A 20,985-nucleotide genomic window follows, 5' to 3' on the forward strand; every position below is an offset into this window, starting at 1 on the left:
CTGCCTTTGGCAGAGCTAACGGTTGAGTGGGAGGCGTGGGGGGGGGGGGGGGAAATAAGGATAAGTAAATAAAACAACTAATGTACTAGATAATGGGGAGAGTGATGAAAATATGAAACATGGGGGTAGAGAGTTTGGGGTATTTTTAAAACTTTTTTTTAATGTTTATTTTTGAGAGAGACACAGACAGAATGCAAGTGGGTTAGGGGCAGAGAGAGGGAGGCACAGAATCCGAAGCAGGCTCCAGGCTCCGAGCTGTCAGTACAGAGCCAGACGTGGGGCTTGAACTCACGAGCTGTGAGATCGTGACCTGAGCCGAAGTCGGACGCTCAACCGACTGAGCCACCCAGGTGCCCCTTGGGGTATTTTATTTTAAAACAGTTAGCGAACGCCTCCTCGAGAAGGTGATATTTGAGCAAAGGCTTGAAGGAGGTCACTTCTTCAGGTGGATATGGAGGGAAGGGTGTTCCAGGCAGAGGGAGCAGCCTGTGCAAAGGCCCTGAGGCAGGGGTGTGTCTGAGATATTTAAGGGGCAGCCAGGAGCCCAGTGAGGCTGGAGCAGAGTAAGTGAGGGGTGAGTGGGAGGAAGCGTGACAAGGAGGGGTGACAAGGCAGTGGTGCAGGACCTGGGGCCACTGGGAGGACTTCAGCGTTTCCTGAGTGAGGTAGGAACTTGCAAGCATTTTGGTTTTTGCTTTGTCTTAATTTTCCTCTGTTTGGGTGGAGGGTGGGGCGTGTCATTTGATTGTATAACTTCGAGTCCCTGAGACAGATCATCAGACTCTCGAAACTTCAACGCACCAACCTTTTGTCTGAAAAGAGCACAGCGCAAACAATAAGTATCTGTGTTTTCTATTACAATCTAGTTCTTAAAGTACATGGGCTCATCATGCTCTCTCGCACCGACCTGAGCATGCTCCCCTGGTCTGCTGATCCCACACTTGCCCGAGGAGGGGTGGAGGTGGGGCGTCTGATTTCTGAGTTCTCAAACTACGATTATTCGGTCAGACATCTTCCCCCATGAAGGGAGGAGAGACAACCTCAGGAAAGAGCCTCAAGCCCCTGCCACCAGCCACCCCCGCCCCCCGCCAACCCTAGTTTCCTGGAGGTCACAAACCATGCCCTAACAATCTTTCCATCGCCGGTGCTCACAGCAGTGCCTGGCCCAGAAACTGCCCTCTGAGCGTTTGTCAAATGAGTAATTGAGTGACAAACTGATTCAGACAAGAGGACTGGCCACATCTATCCTGTGACCACTGATGTTAGGGCGTGTGCAGAGGAAAGACAACCCAGCCCTGGGAAGGGTCCCCCCCCCCCCCCGTGCCCCACTTGCCCCAGCTCCCACCTGGTAGAAATGGCTGTTCTCTTGGGCTCCAGGAAAAGCCCCTCTTTCCTGGGGTCCTTTTCCCACTTCGTGATTCATGGCTTAGTCATTAGGCACAGTTCCTAAGTGGCAGGTCAACACTAAGCCCTAGGAGACTCAGAGACCCAGCGGCGGGGGGTGGGGGGGGAGGGTTCGTTCCCGAACCCTTACCAAGTCAGAAGTTTTAGGTTCCTGGGGCTGCCGTAACAAGGTGCCACAGGCTATGTGGCTTGAAACAACGGTAATTCATTCTTCCACAGGACAGGAGGCCAAAAGTCCGAAACCAAGGTGTGAGCAAGGTTGGTTCCTTCTGGAGGCTGTGAGGAAGAATCCGTCCTGTGCCTCTCTGCCCCAGTCCCTGCCTCCCCCTCCCAGGGCCCTCCTCCCCCTGCCTGTCTCTGGGTCCTCTCTTCTGTCTCTTATAAGGACGCTTGTTGGATTCAGGGGCCCGCCCTAATCCAGGCTGATCTCATCTCAAGATCCTTAACTTAATTACCTCTGCAAAGACCCTTCCTTATTCCAAATTGGGTCACATTGACAGTTTCAGAGACACGGACGTATCTTTGGGAGGCCACCATTCAGCCCAGTACACTGGGCAAGGCACTGCCCATGACCGTAGGGCTTGGAGGGAAGAGGCCTGGCCCTGGGGGAACAGGCCAGGGGACAGGAGTCTGTCAGAGCTCGAGGATGGGCCATGGGAGCCGAAGCCCCCACCCCTTGAGTCTCTTAGGCACGCAAGGGGTGTGAGCTGACAAAGGCTGGGCTGAGGAGTGAGGCCCTAGGGTGCCTGGAACAGAGAGGGTAGGACAGGGTAGGGCGGGGCCTGGCCTGGGTGAGACAGGCCGGGTGCCAGAGCCCTGCTGAGGCAGGCCTACAAGCCTGAGGCAGAAGAGAAGCCTGTTGAAAGAGTCTGAGTCAGGAGGGACAGGGCCTGGTTTGCCTTTGCTGGAAGTCCCGGCTGAGGCCCTGGGTGTTTTGTCTCAGTGGGGGCCCAGCTTTCCTTGGGAAGGTATTGGTGGACATCAGTATGACTGGGCCTGACTCCAGATGGGCTACTTCAGCAAAGGGTGTCTTGTGGGCAGATGGCCTTTTTGGGGGGGGGGGGGGGGCCTTCAGCAGAGGAGGGGACAGGACCTGACTTACGAGCTCTCAGGCGCCCTCTGGCCGCTGTTGGGGTTGTAGGTCCGGGAATGGAGAGAGGACGGAGCTGGGAGAGATGCCACAAGTCAGCTGCTTGGGGGGCTGGACGAGGCAAGGGGCCAAGGCGGTGGTGGGAAATCACCAGCGATGCATTTCAAAAAGAGAGCTGCCCATTGGCCCTCCAGAAAACAGTGCTACTTCAGGGTTTTATCATGACATCCTAGAATCCAGCAGCAAAAGGCAGCTGCTGGAGCAGAGCCTGAGAGACCTGGGGCCAGAGGACCCAGCCTGGGAAGGGCCACCTCCTTTGCTTCCCCTCCAGGCCCGTCCCGCTGAGACCACTCCTGCCAGGCTGATAGGGGGACCCCAAGCACAGGCCATCAAACTCCCAAGATCACTGTGGCCAGGGCATTGTCCCTCCTTGGTCCTCCCTGTCCCCCATGGCTCAGAGCAGGCCCCACCCACCCAGAGGGGTATCTTGGGGTTGAAAACATCACACCTATGAGTCACTGTTCAACTTTGAGCTAGTGGCTGCCCCTCTCTGAGCCTCAGCCTCCTCCTCTGTAGAATAGGGGTGATATCCAGTGGGATTATTCATGAAAAGCAGGCAGCACAGACCCTGGCACACAGTAAGAGCTTAATAAAGGTGTCTATTTCTATCATGTTTCTATCATGACATACTGAGGTCATCTCTGTGACCACAACACCGTTTAGTGATAGCAGCTGGTGTTCATTGAGCATTTACTATCTGCCCAACACGACTGTAGGCACTTGACACAGAAGAGCTCATTTTATTCTGACGTAATCATAACAGCTTTAGGAGGTGGGTCCTATTATTATTCCCATTTTAGAGAGGAGGAGACTGAGGCACACAGGGCGAAGGGGCTTGCCCAGGGCCACACAGCCGGCGACCAGTAGAGGTGATGGAGAAAAAAGACTGTATCCTACCCCACAACCTGAGGTGGACGAGAGATGGAATAAAAGACATAGAACGAATAGAAGCAAAAGCAAAGCAAAACCATAGAACGAATAGAAGAAAATACAGAAGAATGACTTTGTGACTTAAGAGAAGAGCCCCTTTAATGAAACATCATGGGTGGAAACCACAAGCGGGTAAGTCCTGTTGTATTGCAGCTGAGAATTTTCTTCCAAGAAAGGATATAATGGTGACACGAATCATCACATGGCAGAATGGGAGAATATGCTCGCAATGCCTCATACTGCACATACCTCACAGGGCTGTTAAGAGAGTTACACGGCTCAGGAGCACCTGGGTGGCTCAGTAGGTGAAGCGTGCAACTTCGGCTCCAGTCACAATCTCACAGTTTGTGAGCTCAAGCCCCGTGTCGGGCTCCGTGCTGACAGCTCCAAGCCTGGAGCCTGCTTCGGATTCTGTGTCTCCCTATCTATGCCCCTCCCAGGCTCCTGCTGTCTCTCTCTCTCTCTCTCTCTCTCAAAAATAAATAAACATTAAAAAAATTTTTAAATAGTAAGAAACAAATAGGTGAAAGTAATTTGAGTAGTACATTTTATGCGGCCCAATACATCCACATTATTATTATTATTATAACGTAGACAGAATAAAAATGAGTTAATGAGATATTTTACATCTTTTTACATCTTTTCTTTGTACTAAGTTTCCGAAATCTGGTGTGTATTTTACACTTATGGCACATCGCAATTTGTATTTGCCGTATTTCAAGTGGCTCATACCTACATGTGGAGAGCAGAGATTTCGTGTAGGACAGATCGGATGGGACAGGGCACAGCTCGATTCTATGAGGAGCACATGCAAATCAACGAGTAAAAGACAGCAACCCAAGTGCAAACAGGGCAAAGAATATGAACAGGCAATTTACAAAAGAGGAGAAACTGAAGGCGATCAAGCAAATGAGGAGATGCTCAAAGTGACCTGAAATCAGAGAAATGTGAAAGATAGCAATGGTGACGTCACTTGACATCGAGTCAGAGTGGTAAAAATCAGAAGCTGGATAAAGCTAACAGCTGGTGGAGATGTGGGTACATGGGACCCTCTGCACTGACAGAAGGTGTGGCTGGGGGCAGCTAGTCCAGGACGCCACACAGCAATGAACTGTGCCCTGTGATCCAGCATCTCTGCAACCAGATATCTCTCCTAGGGAGATTTCCACACAGGTCTCTGAAGGGACATGTCCAAGGCTGCAGTGGCTGGGAGCTGGAGGCTGCCTGATGTCCATCCCCAGGGGACAGAGTCGTAAGACGTGAGGGATGCATCTGTGGAACATCAAGTAGAAATCAGAAGAAAACAGACGCAAGAGATTGACAACACGGATGGATACTGAAGTCCTACTGCAAGACAAGCAAACAAGCAAGCGAGCAATACAGTGCTAACTGGAAAAGGAAAGTAAGAAGCCAAATGTAATAGAATACTCACATAAAACAAGGCACATTTTCAAGGAAACATACAAACAGAAAGGTACACATAAGCCCATGGCAGTGTTGCACCAGAGATGGGAGGGAATTGGGGGGTATTTTTCCCTAATGTTTATTTTGAAATTTCCAAAGGTATAGAAAACTCACAAGAAGGGGTACCTGGGTGACTCAGTTGGTTAGCATCTGATGTTTGGTTTCAGCTCAGGTCACGATCTCGAGGTTCGTGAGTTCAAGCCCCGAGTCAGGTTCTGCGCTGACAGTGCGGAGCCTGCTTGGGATCCTCTCTCTCTCTCCCTTTCTTTCTTTCTGCCCCTCCCCTGCTCCTGCTCGCTCTTTTGCTCTCTCTCAAAATAAATAAATAAACTTAAAAAAAATAAAAGAGGGGCCCCTGGATGGCTCAGTCGGTTGAGGGACCGATTTTGGCTTGGGTCATGATCTCGTGGCTCGTGAGTTCAAGCCCTGCATCAGGCTCTGTGCTGACAGCTCAGAGCCTGGAGTCTGCTTTGGATCCTCTCTCTCTTTCTCTCTCTCTGCCCCTCCCCCACTCACTCTCTCTCTCAAAAATAAATAAACATTAAAAAAAAGAAAACTTGGGGCACCTGGTGGCTCAGTAGGTTAAACGCCCGACTTTGCTCAGGTCATGATCTCATGGTCCGTGAGTTTGAGCCCCACGTGGGGCTCTATGCTGACAGCTGAGAGCCTGGAGCCTGCTTCAGATTCTGTGTCTCCCTCTCTCTCCGCCCCTCTCCACTTGCGCTCTCTCTCTCTCTCTCTCTCTGTCTCTCAAAAACAAACATTAAAAAAAAAAAAAGAAAACTTAGGGCGCCTGGGTGGCTCAGTTGGTTAAGCGTCCGACTTCGGCTCAGGTCATGATCTCGCGGTTCATGACTTTGAGCCCTACGTCAACTTCTGTGCTGACAGCTCAGAGCCTGGATCTTGCTTCGAATTCTGTGCCTCCCTCTCTCTCTGTTCCTTCCCCACTTGCGCTCTGTCTCACCGTCTCTCTCTCTCAAAAATAGAGAATAGGGGCGCCTGGGTGGCTTGGTCGATTAAGTGTCCGACTTCGGCTCAGGTCATGATCTCGCGGTCCGTGAGGGCTGTGAGTTCGAGCCCCGCGTCAGGCTCTGTGCTGACCGCTCAGAGCCTGGAGCCTGTTTCAGATTCTGTGTCTCCCTCTCTCTCTGCCCTTCCCCTGTTCATGCTCTGTCTCTCTCTGTCTCAAAAATAAATAAATGTTAAAAAAAAAATTAAAAAAAAAAATAGAGAATAAAAAAATGTATGGAAAAAAAAAGAAAACTCACAAGAACAGTAAAATAATACCTATATGCTTACTTATTCTCCTGGCTTCAGCGACAATTGTTACTATTTTGCCACATTTGCTCACGCTCTCCTCCCCTCCTCTATATTAATACTAATGTATACCATATTATGATGTTGTATATAATATATATACACATATGGTTTTCTTCTGAGCTATTTGGCAGTCGCAACCATCACAAATATACCACTAAAGAATTCAGTGTGTTTCTCCCACAAATAAGAACATTCTCTTATCCAACCATGGTGCAATGCCCACACTGAGGAAACTTAACCTGGATATGATATTATCTAAGATCCACCCACATTCAAATATGCTCGATTATCCCCAGAATATCTTTCGTAGCTGTTTCATCCTTTTCTTTTTGAAATTTTTATCAAGGATCCAATCAAGGATTATACATTGATTTTGGCTGTCATCTCTTTGTTTCCTTCAGTCTAGAACAGTTTCCCGGCATTTCATTCATTCACTCCTTCATTCATTGGATGAATAGATTGACTTTCCCTTTCATGACATAGATCTGTTTGAAGAGTCCAGGCACTTTTGGTTTTCGTTTTTTGGTTTGGGGTTTTTTTGTTTGTTTGTTTGTTTGTCGGCAGAATGCCCCTTAATCGGAAAGTATCTGGTTGTGTCCTTATGATTAGACTCAGGTTAAGGACTTTGGACAGGACCAAGTACTTTGCAGGTGTCCTTCTCAGTACATCACAGCAAGATGCATGTGAGGTCAGACTGTCCCATCCCTGATGATGTTAATTTTGATCATTTGGTTAAAGTGGTGACTGCCAACTTTCTCCATGGTGAATTTTCTGAGGTATCTTTTTCCCACTGTAATTAACAAGTAATTTGTGGGCTGGTCCTTTGAGACTGTGTGAATATCTACTCCCCCACTGAGGAGCCTAGCCTGAATTAATTATTCCTCTACTGGCTGCAAAATGGGGATTTTCTCACTCAATCTTTCCTTCAGCACATTTTAGCTGGCACTCCAGACTTTTTCCTCCCCCCAAAGGGGCAGAGGTAGCGCTCAGGTCTAAGCTCCTCAGCAGCTGGGCCCCCCAGCCTCTTGAGCTGTAACACTGGGTAAAGAGGTGGCCACCTCTGCGCCCTTGGACAACCCCCACACCCCTCCCTGGGCGCCTCATCAGTCAACAGGTGGATCCAGGTGGATTCTGCTCAGGACTCTGCTGTCCCCGTGGCCCCACATACTGTCCTCTTCAGGTGTGTGGGAGGCAGCTCAGATGCCAGGCACAAGCAGGGCAGTGGGTGCAGTCCCACAGAGGACACTGGCCCAGCCACAGCAACCGATCACTCAGTGGGGATGGCAGAGGTCAGCAGAACAGGAAGAGAAGGACAATAGCTGTGCCTGTTGCCACGGCAGTGGCAGTGTTTGCCAGCTGGGTGGGGCCGGTCTCGCTCGAAGCCGTCAGCAGCTAAGCCCAGGCCCCACTCTCCTCTTCCACTTCTCCCCTCGGTAGGCCCTGGCGGGGCTGGGATGTGCAACAACTCACCCTGGGGACTGCAGAGACCCAGTTATTTAATGAAGCTTGAGCAGAGTCCAGCCGTTAGGGGCCTCCAAGAACTACAATTCCCAGAACACACAGCAAGCCCCTGGCCCAGCCCCAACTGCCCCAGCGGCCCCGGCTTTGAAGTAGAACAAGGAAATCTCACCTGTCCTGGGAACTCAGCGTCCTGGTCTGCATGAGTCTGTGTTTCTTGGACCTCCTCCTGCCTGAGAACTCTCGGTTACAAGCCAAACCTGGCGACGGTGAGATTCACACATGTGTGCTGTCACCCTGCTCTGTGCCAGTCTCAGGACCCGGGCGTGGGTGGGGAGCACTGAGATGGAGGAGACAGCCTCATGAAAGAGAAATGGCTTGGGCTGGTTGGGTACCCCTTATAGTCTAGCACCTATTACGTGCTCAGTAAACATCCGCTGGCCTAACCAACAAGCAGACAGTCTATCTCTCCCTTGTCTTCCCTTCCATTACACCATTTCCCCCGGTTTTGCCAGCTCCTAGGATACGGCACTGTCCTGAAATGTGCTGTATCTCTCTGTCCGGCCTCCAGGCCTTCTGCACGCGCTGTTACGTCTACCAGAAGCACACTCAGCTTCCCCGTTGGTGTGTCTGTAGGCCAGAGCCTGGCACGGAACAGCAGCACATTAAATATTTGACGAGTGAATGAATGAATGAATGAATGCCCTTGTCCATTGTCCATCCCAGGAAGCAGGGACACTCGGGACCCTCCCTATTCATCTCGATCCTCCGCCCGCTCGCCGGCCTGGAATGAATGCCTCCCTTTTATCCGCTCCGAGGATGGCCGGGCCGGGTCGGGGGCAGACCGGGAGGAGGAGGGGATCGGGGGCTGCCCTGGGCCCCCTCCCGGGTCTCCTAAAGGGTCAGCTTTTCCGGACGTGGGGAGTTTACCTCTTGGCGAAACTCAGCCTCGGCCACCTGATGACCAGCCCCCAGTCCCTCCCGCCCCTTACCACCCAGGACACCCCAGACCGACACTCAGCCACCAGCACGTGGTCCAGGGGCCCCAGCTTCCCATTGGCTGCTCGTCTCCTTCCTTCCCCGCGACTGGCAGGGGCCCAGCCTCAGGTCCCCCCTCCGCGCCCTACGGTGGTACAGCCTGCCGTGGCTTAGGCGGGGTGGGAAGGTCCACTGCGCCGCGGCGCGGGGGGAGTGGGTCGGGAAGAGCCGGACGAGGCGGAGGGATCCCGTTGGAATGTTTCCGTCGAAACCACCCGGGGCGGGGCGGCACGGCGCGGATTGGCCACGAGCGTCGGACGGCCGCTTCTGATTGGCGGGGCGCGGGCGCCGGCCCCGCCCCCCTGGCCGCGGCTGCGGGAGAGGCCCGGCCCGGAGTTTGCGGAGGGCCGAGCGGGGCGCGCGCAGGGTAGCGGCGGCGGCGCAGGTGAGTGCCCCCCGCGGGCGGGGCGCGGCGCGGCCGCTCCGGGGACCCCAGCGCGGGCCTGCGGGGCCGCAGACGCGCGGGGATCCGGCGGATCGAGCGGGGCGGGGCCGGCCCCAGGGACATGGCTGGAAGTCTAGGTTGGGCGCCAGGATGCCCGAGGCCCCTTCCCAGAGGGGCGCCTGTCTTTCCGCTGGGGGCAGGGTCAGACGCTTCCCGCCGCTCAAACGGGGCCGACAGGCCACCCTGACCCCTGCGCTCCTCTGGACAAAACCCCTCCCGGCAGGGACAGCCGCGGGGTCGGTATTTCTGAGCCCTGCCTGGGCATCTCCCTGGAGGTGGCCTCGTCCCCATCCTCCAGGGCCTAGAGGAACCTGGGGAGGACCGAGGTCCCGACAATAATAATGAAAAAAATCACCCCGGCTGGCACTTGCTGAACGCTTCCATGTCAGGCATTTACCATGCGTATCAGTGGGTCTAAACACCTCATGGAAGGTATGCTTACTTCTTTTAGAGGTGAAGCAACAGACCCAGGAGGTAGAGTGACTTGCCCAGGGTGACACAGCTAGCTAGTAAGTGGCAGATCTGGAACTCGAACCCGTGCTGCAGAGTCCAGATCTGGAGTCTCAGCCACTAGACCACATGGCTCCGTGGCCTCTCTGCTTGCTGCTATCCCCAGCCCCCAAGCATACACATCTGGCCACACCTGCCGGTTTTTGCTTTCCCCCGAAGAGGTCACCAGACATCAGCCCTACTTTGCCTCTCCTAAGCTGGAAAGGCAAGGTCCGAATACCAAGGTCCAAAGAAGAGAGTGATGTCTGTGGGGGACATAGGGGACCTGGATGTTGGGGTCCTTTGCCCCCTGGGCCCCTCTGGGAAGCCTGGGCTGAGGCCCTGGGCAGTAGGCGTTCTCCCGGAAACACCCGGGAGCCGGTTTTTCAAGACTGAATCAGAGGCCTCCCCCTCCCTCCTCTCCGAAGCAATATCCTACTGGCAAGGGGAGGCTGGGTGTGGTGTCCCCCCCTCCCCCAGTTTATGTCAGCCCCCAGGAACCCCCTCCCCTGCTTCCTGCTGCCCCCACTGCACTTCTGCGTGGTTGTGGCGTTGCTAAGTTTCAGGCCCTTCCCAGGGAAGAGAGGGTGGGAATGCTGGGATTCCAGCCAATGTGCTTGGCGCCCAAGCTGACGCTCTTTTCCTCCATCCCTATGTTCAGGTTTGAGGGGAGACCGGGAACGTAGGGAGGGGGTGGCCGTTAGCAACTCCATGGCAGGCATGTTCCGAGGATAGGAGGGCTCAGAGTAGGCGGGATGAGGGCATAAGGCACATCCATTCATTCTACACTTACTGAGCACCTACCATGTGCCAGGCACTGTTGTTGGGACAGAGAACACAATAGTGAACAAAACTCCCAGCTCTGTGGGAGCTGTCATTCTCGTGGACACAACCAAGTTAACAAGGAAATAAAGATCCCTGCAGACGGGAGAAGTGCTCCGTGCTATGAATAAAAGTGCTATGAATAAAATATGAGGGGGTGGCTTGGTAGAATCTGTTGGGCAAGGCGGGGGTGGGGGGGGCTCTTGGAGGAGGTGACTTCAGAGACAGGGTCTGAATGACAAAAAGTAGGCAGCCATGGGAAGATCGGGCAGGGGGCACGGCCAGGGCAAAGGCTCTGAGGCTAGACCGAGCTTGGAATAGTGTGGCTGGGGCACGGGGTAAGGCCACAGTGGCAGTTCCGCAGGGGTCTGTGGCTCATATTAAGGAGCTCAGAGCTTTTCCCCTGTGAGGTGGGAACCTGTTGTAAAATTGGAAGCCGGGTAGTGACGCGATCTGGTTTACATTTTAAAATAGAGACACGAAGTTAAATAGCAGCCTAAGACTGGAAGACAAGAGTTCTGCCAGGGCAACGTGTAATTAAGTTCATGGGCCTGAGCTGTCTGGACCACAGGGGCGGTTCCTACACGCTGGGGCAAGCCAGGGAGGCTGCCTGGAGGAGGTGGCTTAGCATAGGCCTCGGCAGGCAGGCAGAGAGGACTGGGATGTTCCCGGGCAGGGCAGGGGAGGAGGCAATAATCATAATGACAATCATAGTAACAGTTTCCTTAAATTGAATGTCAGGCAGAATGCTTGTTAATGCTAATCAGGTTGTATGTGTGATCTCTTTGGACTCCCATAAGCACCTTGAGAAACAGGAATTCTGCCCATTTTTTCGGATGAGAAAACTGAGGCCCCATCACATGAAGTGACTTGCCCACGGCCACACAGCTGGTAAGTGGCAGGGGTGGGATCTGAACCCAGGCCATCCTGCCTCTTGTAGCCTGGAAGGCAACTTCATTAATCACTCACTTTCTTCACCACCACTATTCCCTCCTCACAGGTAAGGCCATGGAAACTAGCCTGAACCAGGGCAGCAAACGTAGGCAGAATGAGGAGGCTGGGAACTGGTGATCTGGATGTGGGGGCCCTGGGAAAAGGGGGAAGTTTGAATCTTAGCAACTGACTGAAAGATGGTGGGACAGATGGAACTAGTAGGAAAAATCACCCTTTATGGAACCCTTATTGTGCGCCCACATGCGTGATTTCCTTGGAGCTCAGAGAAGTTAAGACACTTGCCCAGGGTCACACAGCTAGTAAGTGGAAAAGCCAGGTTCCAGACGCATGTTCTCAGCCTCCTGCTAAAATGTATGAGGAGCAGCAGAAGGAGAACCAGGGGAGGGGATGATGAGGATTCGTGGTGGTTTTGTTTGTTTAAGCATCATTGAGTGTGATGAAATACCTTCATACCCCGAGGCAAAAGTTTTGGTTCGTTCAGAATTTTCTTTTTTGTCAAATGTTCTGTGAGCGCCTTCTGCGATGGGTGCTGGAGATAGAGAGACGGATAACCGATGAAAGGCTGGTCTCTTGGGCGCCTGGGTGGCTCGGTCAGTTAAGCGTCCCACTTCGGCTCAGGTCGTGATCTCACGGTTCATGAGTTCGAGCCCCACATCGGGCTCTGCACTGACAGCTCGGAGCCTGGAGCCTGCTTCAGATTCCGTGTCTCCCTCTCTCTCTGCCCCTGCCCCGCTTGTGCTCTGTCACTCTCTGTCTCTCAAAAATAAATAAAAACATTAAAAAAAACATTAAAGAAAAAAAGAAAAGATCGGTCACTTGAAATGTCTAAGGAGTGCCCGCAAATCAAGAAGAAAAAAGATAGGCATTATGATAAAAAACAAACTGAATGCAATTTTTAAAAGCGGGCAAAGACTTAAACAGGCAGTTTGCAAGAGGACAAATCCAACCAGTTCATGAACGTGTTAACAGTTGTTCGGCATCACTGATGATGAAGGGAGTAAAAACGAAACTGCGATGAAAGGTGAAGGAGACACTCTCCGTGTCTGTGTGGCCGGATGGAGCACCTCCCCTGCACCCAGCACCATGCTGGGAAGTGAGGGCTGAGGATCACAGAGGTGGGGCTTGCGTGTTTGCTGGGGAGACAGTACCCCCTCGAGGGCAGGGACTACAGAGCCAGGCACAGGAGACTGGTGGGCTAATGACTATTAGGATCGTTCCTTCATCCATCCCTTCATTCATTCAACAAATGCGTACTGAGCACCTGCTACACCCCCGGGCACTGTTTTCTGGCTAAGAATATAGGGATGAGCAAGGCAGACAGAATGCCTTGCCCTTTCCCAAAACAGTGAACGAGAACAGTGGATGAAATCTACATCCCACCTGAAAGAGGTGTGACAGTCTCTGTGTGGATGCCACGGGGCGCAGTCAAGTGCAAAAGCTCGGACACTCGATTGTACCTGGTGTGTTAGAGGGGCAGGGACCGGGCCCATGTGCCTGGGAGGACCGAGCAAGGGGGAGAGCGGGAGAAGGTGGGGGCAGGGAGGCGATGGGGGCAGGTCTTTTGGGGCGTGTGGATGGAGGGGAGGACGGTGACTTTTACTGTGAATGAGGTGGGAGCCCCGGGAGGGGTCGAAGCAGAGGACAGAGGTGAGACGGGACTTGTGTTTTACAGGATCATTCTGGCTGCCGTGTTGACCGGAGACCGTGGAGGGTGAGGGCAGAAGCCGGGAGACTCGGAGGAGGCAACCGCACTAGTGTAGGTGAGAGATGATGGGGCTGGACCAGGTGCCCCTAGAGGAGGCGGTGGAGAGCAGACGAATGAATGCGGGAGCGAATGAACGGCTGCGTGAGTGTGAGTGCAGCGCACTGGGCTTGGCGGAATCCGGGAGGGCTCCCTGGAAGAGGAGAGTTGAAGGGAGGGAACGGGAAGTCCCCTTTACACAGAAGAATATCGTTTGGCATGATGTGATCCTCAGCACAGCCTGGCCAGGCGAGTGTCCCCGTCTGCAGAACAGGCATCCAAGGCCCAGGGAGAGCGAGTGGCCTAGGGAACCACTTTGCACGTGGGGGGCAGACAGACCCGAGAGTGCTGCCGGCTTCTGTGGCTTAGGGTGCGTGGCTTGAAAATGAAACCTGACCTCCTTCCCATTCTGGGAAGCCGGCACGGTCGACCCCTCCTACGCCCAGCACTTCTTTAACGCCCCCCCTTCACGCATCGCTCTCTCTGTTCCAGTTACACTGGCCCCTTGCTGCTCTGTGAGCAGAGTCCGCGAGTCTGCTCAGAGCCCTCTCGCGGCTGCCCCCTCGCTCAGAGCGAAAGCCTAAGTCCTGCCTGGGCCCTCAGGGCCCTGCCCGCTCTGCCCTATCCCTCCCTGCCCTCACCTCCTCCTGCTGTCCCCCTCACCACTCTGTTCCAACCGTGCAGGCCCACTTGCTGTCCCTCAAACACATGCCAAGCGTGTCCCCATCTCAGGGCCTTTGCACTGGCGGTTCCCTCTGCCTGGAGCTGTCTTGCCTCACGTCATTATATGGAGGCTTCTTCCTGTCATTCAAGTCTCAAGTTCAGCTTCACCTGCTCAGAGAGGCCCTCCTTGATTTTGTCGGTAGAAGCACTTGTCTTGTTTTATTGTCTTCGTTGCACCTTTAGAAATTATACTAGGCTTTTACACATTGGCTTGCTCGCTGCGCATTTCCTCTGGACTGTATGCTTCGGAAAAGCGTGAACAGAACCCCAGCTGGCGTATATGGCACCCAGGAGAGAGTTAGAAAGAGGCAGGCCTTCCTCCCAGCAAACACATCAGCTTGGCATGTAGCTCGACGAGCCAGAGCAGAGGCTGAGTTTCAGTCCCACTCGCCACCTTGGTCGGGTGCTTTTGCACAGTGAACAACCTGTGGAACTGCATACAGTGCCCCTAGTCAGGGACCTTGGTCATCTTACTGAAGGCAGTATCTAAAATGGTGCATGGCATATAGTAAGTATGCGAAAGATACTTATTTGAAAGGAGGGTGGGAGAGAGAAACTGAGAGAATAGCAGTAGGAGAAAGAAAGAAAGTGTATCAGGACAAGTTTTGCTACAGTAACCGACAACCTCCAAAATCTTAGTGGCTGAATTCCACAAAGGTTTATTTTTTTAGTCCTGCTACGTCTCCATTGCAGCTCAGTAGGGGGTTCCATTAGTCGTAGTCCGTTGTCACTCAGGGCCAGGCTGATGGCGCTGCCACCTGGACAAATGTGTCAGGTCACCCTGCCTGGGAGATGCAGACCCCCCCAGAGGCTCTTGATCTAGTACTGAAATGCTTCAGCCCAGAAATGCCATGTGTCCCCTCCTGTCACAGCTCATTGGCCAGAACTAGTCATATGCCTGCCCAGTCACAGGGAGGTCAGTAAATGTCACCTGGCTGTGTGCTTTGAAGGGAGACTCAGAAACTTTTTGTGCACAGCACCAGTGACTGCGACCAGTAGAAAAAGAAGGAGAAACTGGAGGCACCTGGGCGGCTCAGTCAGTGAAGCATCTGCCTCTTGATTTCAGCTCAGGTCTTGATCTCAGGGTCGTGGGCTCAAGCCCCGTGTTGGGCTCCGCACTCGGCATGAAACCTACTTAAAAAAATAATAATGAATAAATACCTAGAAGAATGAAGAGAAACGTAACCGCTTTGAGCCTCCACTTTCTCGTTAAGTGGGCGTATTCGTAGCAAAATATTGTCCCCATATCACGACGTCGTGTGAGGATTAAGTAAGGTCACAGAGCACTTTGCACGGGGTCGTAGTAGGTGTTAGCTGCTGTGGTTACTTCTGTACCAGTACATAAACGCTGGGAGTGGGTTTTGAACCGAGGCCAGTCTGTTCATCGGGTCAGCAGTGTGCTCCTAGTGGGGGAGAGGCGACCCGAGGCCACCGCCCAGGCCCTGAGCCCGCTTTCCCGCCCTGCAGATCTCCTGAGTGTGCCCCCTGCTTCTCACCGCTCATGCCGCTGGGACTGGGGCGGCGGAAAAAGGCGCCGCCTCTGGTGGAGAATGAGGAGGCCGAGCCAGGCCGTGGGGGGCTGGGCGTGGGGGAGCCGGGGCCCCTGGGTGGGGGTGGGGCGGGGGGGCCCCAAATGGGGTTGCCCCCCCCTCCCCCGGCCCTGCGGCCCCGCCTCGTGTTCCACACCCAGCTGGCCCACGGCAGTCCCACTGGCCGCATCGAGGGTTTCACCAACGTCAAGGAGCTGTATGGCAAGATCGCCGAGGCCTTCCGGCTGCCGGCTGCCGAGGTACCCACCGGGGAGCCGGGCACCAGGGTCCCTGACGGCGGGCTGAGGCCTGGGCGTGCGTCCTGTCCATGAGCTGCGGCTCAGTTGCTGAAGGTGCATACGCCGACACCAGCTCCCTACCGGAGGAACTGGTGGGGTCACACTGGGTGCTGAGTTCCCATCAGTCGTTAGGGTGCCTGCACCCCAGCAAACTGTGGGGAACTGGAGAGTAGGGCTGGGTGCTGAGTTCCCATTAAGCATTGGGAGGCCTGTGCCCCAGTGGACTGCGGAGATGGATGGCCAGGGCTGGATGCTACCTTCCCATGATGCATCGGGAGGCTTTGTGCCCCAGTTGATTATGGGGTCTGGCGGTCAGATGTGAGGTTCGTTTCTCTGGGATGCATTGGGAGGCCTGACCCCAAGGACTTGGGGGGCTGAAGGCAGGGGGACAAGAAGGGCCGCAGTGGGACTGAGCAGGAAGTAGATGCAGGGGTCTCAGTAGGGGTGGTGGGTATTCTGTGCCCCTTCATTCATTCCACAAGCCCTTTACTGAGCACCCACTGTGTGCCAGGCTCTGTGCCCTGGAACCAGCAGAGAGTTTTTGCTAGGACAGAAATCCCGGCTCTAGAAGAGCTGCATCCCAGTGGAGGCCAGTCTGGGGGTGGTCAGGCCCCGGGGTGGGGACCCCCAGCCCTTTCCCAGCTCCGTTTATCCCCCTGGGTTATGGTTAGCAAAGGGCGAGGGATGAAGGTGAGGGTTGAGTGTCTCCCCCCATGCAGGTGATGTTCTGTACCCTCAACACCCACAAAGTGGACATGGACAAACTCTTGGGGGGCCAGATCGGGCTGGAGGACTTCATCTTCGCCCACATCAAGGGGCAGCGCAAGGAGGTAGAGGTGTTCAAGTCCGAGGAGGCGCTGGGACTCACCATTACCGACAATGGGGCCGGCTATGCCTTCATCAAGGTGCCTGGGGTGGTTGGGGACACCCGGGTCCTAAGGGTAAAGATTGGCCGTAGGACCCAAGGGCCGAGCCAAGGGGACTCACGGCTCCTTTCCCCACAGCGCATTAAGGAGGGAAGCGTGATCGACCACATCCAGCTCATCAGCGTGGGGGACATGATTGAGGCCATCAACGGGCAGAGCCTGCTGGGCTGCCGCCACTACGAGGTGGCCCGTCTGCTCAAGGAGTTACCCCGAGGCCGCACCTTCACGCTGAAGCTCACAGAGCCCCGCAAAGCTTTTGGTGAGGGGGCTGCCCCCCCCCCCCAACCCCTGTTGTCGCCCTATTCTGTTGGGTTCAGGCTACAGTGGCAGGGAGCCACCAGCAGGTGGCGCCCAAACCCAGCCAGCTGCGGCGGAATGGAGGGGTAGCCCCGCCCTGCCCTGGGGAGGGGTGCTGGCTCTCTGCCCAGCCCCGGAGGGCCAGAGCAAGGAGGAAGTTGCCCCCGCACCCAGCTTCCCGGAACCATTAGCCCAGCCAAGCGCCCCCAACCCTGGCGAGCCCCCCCAGCCTGGAGAGGCCAGGGTTGGCTGCCCTGTGCCAGTACCCCCTCATTTCCGTCTGGCTTCACTAACTCTCCGGAATGGGCCTGAGGCCCCCGAGGTTGGGGGTGGGGGACTCTCAAATGCTTCCCCCGGCAGACAGGGCTGGTCCTTGGCCCAGCAGCTATATCTCCTTGGCCTTGGGGAGAGCAGCTCAAGACCCAGGCCCCACCCCCTTCCTGTCCCTCTTGCCCTGGGAACAGGGCCCCCTTGTATCTCCCCTCCAGCCTTTTCCATTCTCAGCCCCTGGCTGTCCCTCCCAGTCCATGCCAAGCCTGAGTCGGGAGTCCTGCCCTCCTGGGGTCACCTCAGGCCCCATCTCCCCAGAGCCTGCAGAAGCTTCAAGAAGGCAGAAGAGGGTAACTGAGGCCAGGATGCCTGGGGTCCTGCCCAGGGCATGCTGGAATTGGGCTTCCCCAACCCTCACTCACCCCTCGGCTGCCTCCCACAGACATGATCAGCGTACGCTCAGGGGGTGGCCGCCCTGGCTCTGGCCCCCAGCTGGGCACTGGCCGAGGGACCCTCCGGCTCAGATCCCGCGGCCCCGCCACAGTAGAGGATGTGGTGAGTGCTCTAGCCCAGCCCGCTCCCTCCTTCCCCGCGCACCCATAGGTGGCCGCATCCTTTGTTAGCTGAGGACCTCGGAGCACTAGATGTATCATCTGCCTCTGCCACATCCCAGCTCTGGGACTTTTGCTGGGCAAGTGGGCCTCAGTTTCCTTGTGTGTAAAATGGGACGATAACACCCAGGGTTGTGGTGAGGATGAGCTGTGGCTTAATACACGGGAAGTGGTGAAAAGATCATGCGGCACTCAGTAAGTACGATGGCAAACGTATTCACATCACTGTGGTGTCGCTGTCTCTCCTACCCACCCCCCAGCCCTCAGCCTTTGAGGAGAAGGCCATTGAGAAGGTAGATGACCTTCTGGAGAGTTACATGGGCATCCGGGACACGGAGTTGGGTGAGTGGGGACACCTGGATCTGGGGATGGGTGCGAGTTTGGGGGAGGGGCTTCTAGGTCCTGCGGGGCTGGGTGTCTCCTGGGTACCTCTGCCATCTGTGCTTCCATTCCGCCCCCTACCCTTGTCCAGCGGCCACCATGGTGGAGCTCGGAAAGGACAAGAGGAACCCGGATGAGCTGGCGGAGGCCCTGGACGAACGGCTTGGTGACTTTGCCTTCCCTGATGAGTTTGTCTTTGACGTCTGGGGTGCCATTGGGGATGCCAAGGTCGGCCGCTTCTAGGCCTCCCTCCAGACCTCTCAGTGACCTGGCTCCGCTTGGTGGGAGCCCCCTGTGGGAGGGACACCGTGGCCTGGACCCCAGCATCCGGCTTGGACCTGGCTCAGCAGCCCGAGGATGATGCAGAGTGGAGGTGGGGCCAGGCCCCTGCCCCACTCCAATCGGTACCACCCCTCCCCAGCTCCCGCCCTGGGTGGGGTCCCCGGTCCCCCCTTGCCCTGTTCCCCACCTACCTCAGCCGGGCCGGGCGCGGGGAGGGACCAGCCAGATTGGGCGTCCACCCCCGCCCGCAACACTTTCCGCATCAGCTGCCAAACTGGTCCCTCTGTCTCCCTGGGGCCTGTTTTGGGGGTCGTGACCTCCCTAGTTTCCTGCTGCAGGGAATGCAGAAGGGGGGCATCCCCCCTCAGCAAATGCAACAATGCCCTCCCCCTCCGCGCCCCCCCCCAGAGGAACCCCCTCGCTGTGGAGTCTGTTACCTCTGCATTTGAAATACTAGTCTGCTGTGAACCCCCCAACCTCCCTCCCTCCCCTGCCCCCTGTGTCTCCCTCAGCCCAGCCCCGGACAGAAGGGGCAGGAGGGAGGATGGCGGTGGGCTTTTGTATCTGAATTTGCTGTCTTGAACATAAAGAATCTATCTGCCGTTGGACCTGTGTGGCGGCTTCGGGGTGGGAGAAGGGGGAGAGCCAAGGCTGGGAAAGAATGTAGCAGCTGAAATCCATCCCCTTCAGGCTCCAAATTGAATTAGGAGCCTGCCTGGGCCACCCTCCCCCCGCCCCCCACACCCGTTCTGCCTGACGAGGTTTCTGGCCGTGGGCCACCAGGCTTCCTGTCAAAGGCCGGAGCTTCTCGGCCTACTGGGGTTCAAGTCTTGCTCCCTCTTGAACGAAGCTCCCGCCACCTCAAGCCTGAGGCGAGCCGTGGGCGCAAGACTGTGGGCTACAGCCCGTCCCAGCCCGGGGCCGTGGGGAGCACCAGGGCCCAGAGGGGTGTGGAAGCCTGGCTTGGGAAAAGAAAGATGGCGGGCCCAAGATGGAGGCCTGCCAGGGCAAATGCTGTGGGCAGGAGCCCTGCCCCCCAAGACCGAGGGGAGCAGTCATGACGGAGCCCCCACTCCTGCCCGCTCTGGACGTGTGGGGTCCGCTGGCGTCCACGGTGCACCATGTTTTGCACTGGACATAAACCCCGCGTGCTTGTTTTGACAACCCACTTCATCCTCAAGGATTTGAGTGGGGATCAAGGAAGGGGGGTGGGACCCTGGCCAGACCTGGAGGGAAGGGCAGGAATTGAAGCAAGGGGGGCCAGGCCAGAGGTCCCGGCAGGAATGTGTGAGCTCAGCCCGCTCCCCTCTTCCATCCCTATTTCCAACAAGAGGGTGAGGGGCCTGCCCAGGAAAGGGCAGCTGGGAGGACCGGCTGGGCCTGGGGTGTGCACGCGGCCCGCAGTTGTGTTCTTGGGGTGGGACGTAGATGGCTGATGTTGGAGTCCCAACACCCACGGGTGCCCCCTGTGTCCGTGCTGGTAAACAGCTCGGGTCGCGCCTCCGTGTTTTGAGAGTACGACTGTGTCTCTCGGGGAGTTGGCCGTCTGTGACTCTGCTGAGGGAAGAACGTGACTGTCTCCGTGTTCCCGGGTGTCTGTGGGTGTAACTGGCGGCACCTCTGTGTGGAGGGCGGCCAAGGAGGCGCGTCTCGACGTGGCCGAGGCCGCGAGCGAGGGTGTCCCTGCGCTTTTCTGTTTGCGGGGTAGGTGTTGACCAGCTAGATCCCAGGACGTCCAGGAGGTGCAACCCATTGTGTCTTGGGTGCGTGCAGTGTACCTGTGGGCCCGTCTCGGACTGTGAGGGGGTGTCTCCGGGTGATACAGACTGTGGCTGTCTCAGTGCTGAGACTGGGTCCCGCAGCGCTAAGGGGCCTGCGTTTCAGCGCGTTGGGAGAAGTCTGAGCCAGTGACTGTCGGGGCATCTCTGGGGGTGACACTGTCTCAGTGAGTTCACGGGTAGGACGACAGGTGACCCCAAGGCTTTGAGGAACGTGGCTGCTGCTGTGCTGGGGACAGAGTTGACAGTATCTGATCTCAGGGTGTTAAGGGGTATGATTGTGTTGTTTTAGGATGGGAGACTGTGTGTGTGTGTGTGTGTGTGTCCCCTGCTTCTCAGGGCAGGAGGGGAGGTCGCCGTCATGTGTCCACAGGTGGCTTGGGACTTGTGAGTCCCAGGAGATGGTCCCCTGGTCACCAGGCGTCTTGGTTCCCCAGCCCGCCTTCAGCCTCCCCCACTCCCCCTCCCATGACTCGCCCGCCGGCCCTGGCTTGGGCTTTAAGCCCCTGTGTAAATAGTGGGCGGGTCTCCAGGCCAGGCTGGGCCTGATCCAAGCTGGTCTGCCCGAGGCATTGCCCGCCACCGCCACCGCCACCCCCACCCCCACCCCCACCGCCCCAGCATCCATGAAGGCTTTGGCAGGACAGGAGGGTGTTGCTGCCTCCCAGCAGTGC

The 20,985-nt window shown here is 56.0% G+C and overlaps 1 protein-coding gene and 1 long non-coding RNA gene across 5 annotated transcripts; one reads left to right on the plus strand and one right to left on the minus strand.

Annotated features, from left to right (window-relative positions):
• Nucleotides 1–3,274: 3,274 nt before the first annotated feature.
• LOC147583727 (uncharacterized) lies at nucleotides 3,275–8,760 on the minus strand. Its single transcript, XR_015248498.1, has 3 exons — nucleotides 8,657–8,760; nucleotides 7,899–8,066; nucleotides 3,275–4,756 (listed from the first exon to the last, which is right to left on the minus strand). It is a non-coding gene; the product is annotated as an uncharacterized LOC147583727 (long non-coding RNA).
• Nucleotides 7,975–19,141, plus strand: GIPC1 (GIPC PDZ domain containing family member 1). 4 transcript variants are annotated; one of them, XM_086698853.1, is made up of 9 exons: nucleotides 9,018–9,149; nucleotides 11,321–11,411; nucleotides 13,147–13,234; nucleotides 15,406–15,727; nucleotides 16,486–16,671; nucleotides 16,771–16,951; nucleotides 17,702–17,814; nucleotides 18,131–18,212; nucleotides 18,343–19,141. In XM_086698853.1, exons 4-9 carry the CDS (start codon nucleotides 15,440–15,442, stop codon nucleotides 18,492–18,494), a joined length of 1,002 nt encoding a protein of 333 aa, XP_086554979.1. In that variant the 5' UTR covers nucleotides 9,018–9,149; nucleotides 11,321–11,411; nucleotides 13,147–13,234; nucleotides 15,406–15,439; the 3' UTR covers nucleotides 18,495–19,141. The 4 variants fall into 4 exon arrangements, with proteins under 4 accessions (XP_025772027.1, XP_086554979.1, XP_086554978.1 ...); XM_086698852.1 differs by having other exon boundaries at nucleotides 9,026–9,149; nucleotides 11,288–11,411; XM_025916242.2 differs by lacking the exons at nucleotides 9,018–9,149; nucleotides 11,321–11,411 and adding an exon at nucleotides 7,975–7,995.
• Nucleotides 19,142–20,985: the final 1,844 nt, after the last annotated feature.

The sequence above is a fragment of the Puma concolor genome, chromosome A2 (assembly GCF_028749965.1).
Source record: "Puma concolor isolate L17-30 chromosome A2, mPumCon1.1.hap2, whole genome shotgun sequence".
Taxonomy (NCBI): domain Eukaryota; kingdom Metazoa; phylum Chordata; class Mammalia; order Carnivora; family Felidae; genus Puma; species Puma concolor.

What these genes read in the sequence shown, in the direction of transcription:
- GIPC1 (XM_025916242.2), top strand. Translation starts at nt 15,440, where the DNA reads ATGCCGCTGGGACTGGGGCGGCGGAAAAAGGCGCCGCCTCTGGTGGAG. An exon ending in CCGGCTATGCCTTCATCAAG is followed by an intron (nt 16,672 to 16,770) that starts GTGCCTGGGGTG and finishes CTTTCCCCACAG; the next exon opens with CGCATTAAGGAGGGAAGCGT. An exon ending in CCGCCACAGTAGAGGATGTG is followed by an intron (nt 17,815 to 18,130) that starts GTGAGTGCTCTA and finishes CCCACCCCCCAG; the next exon opens with CCCTCAGCCTTTGAGGAGAA.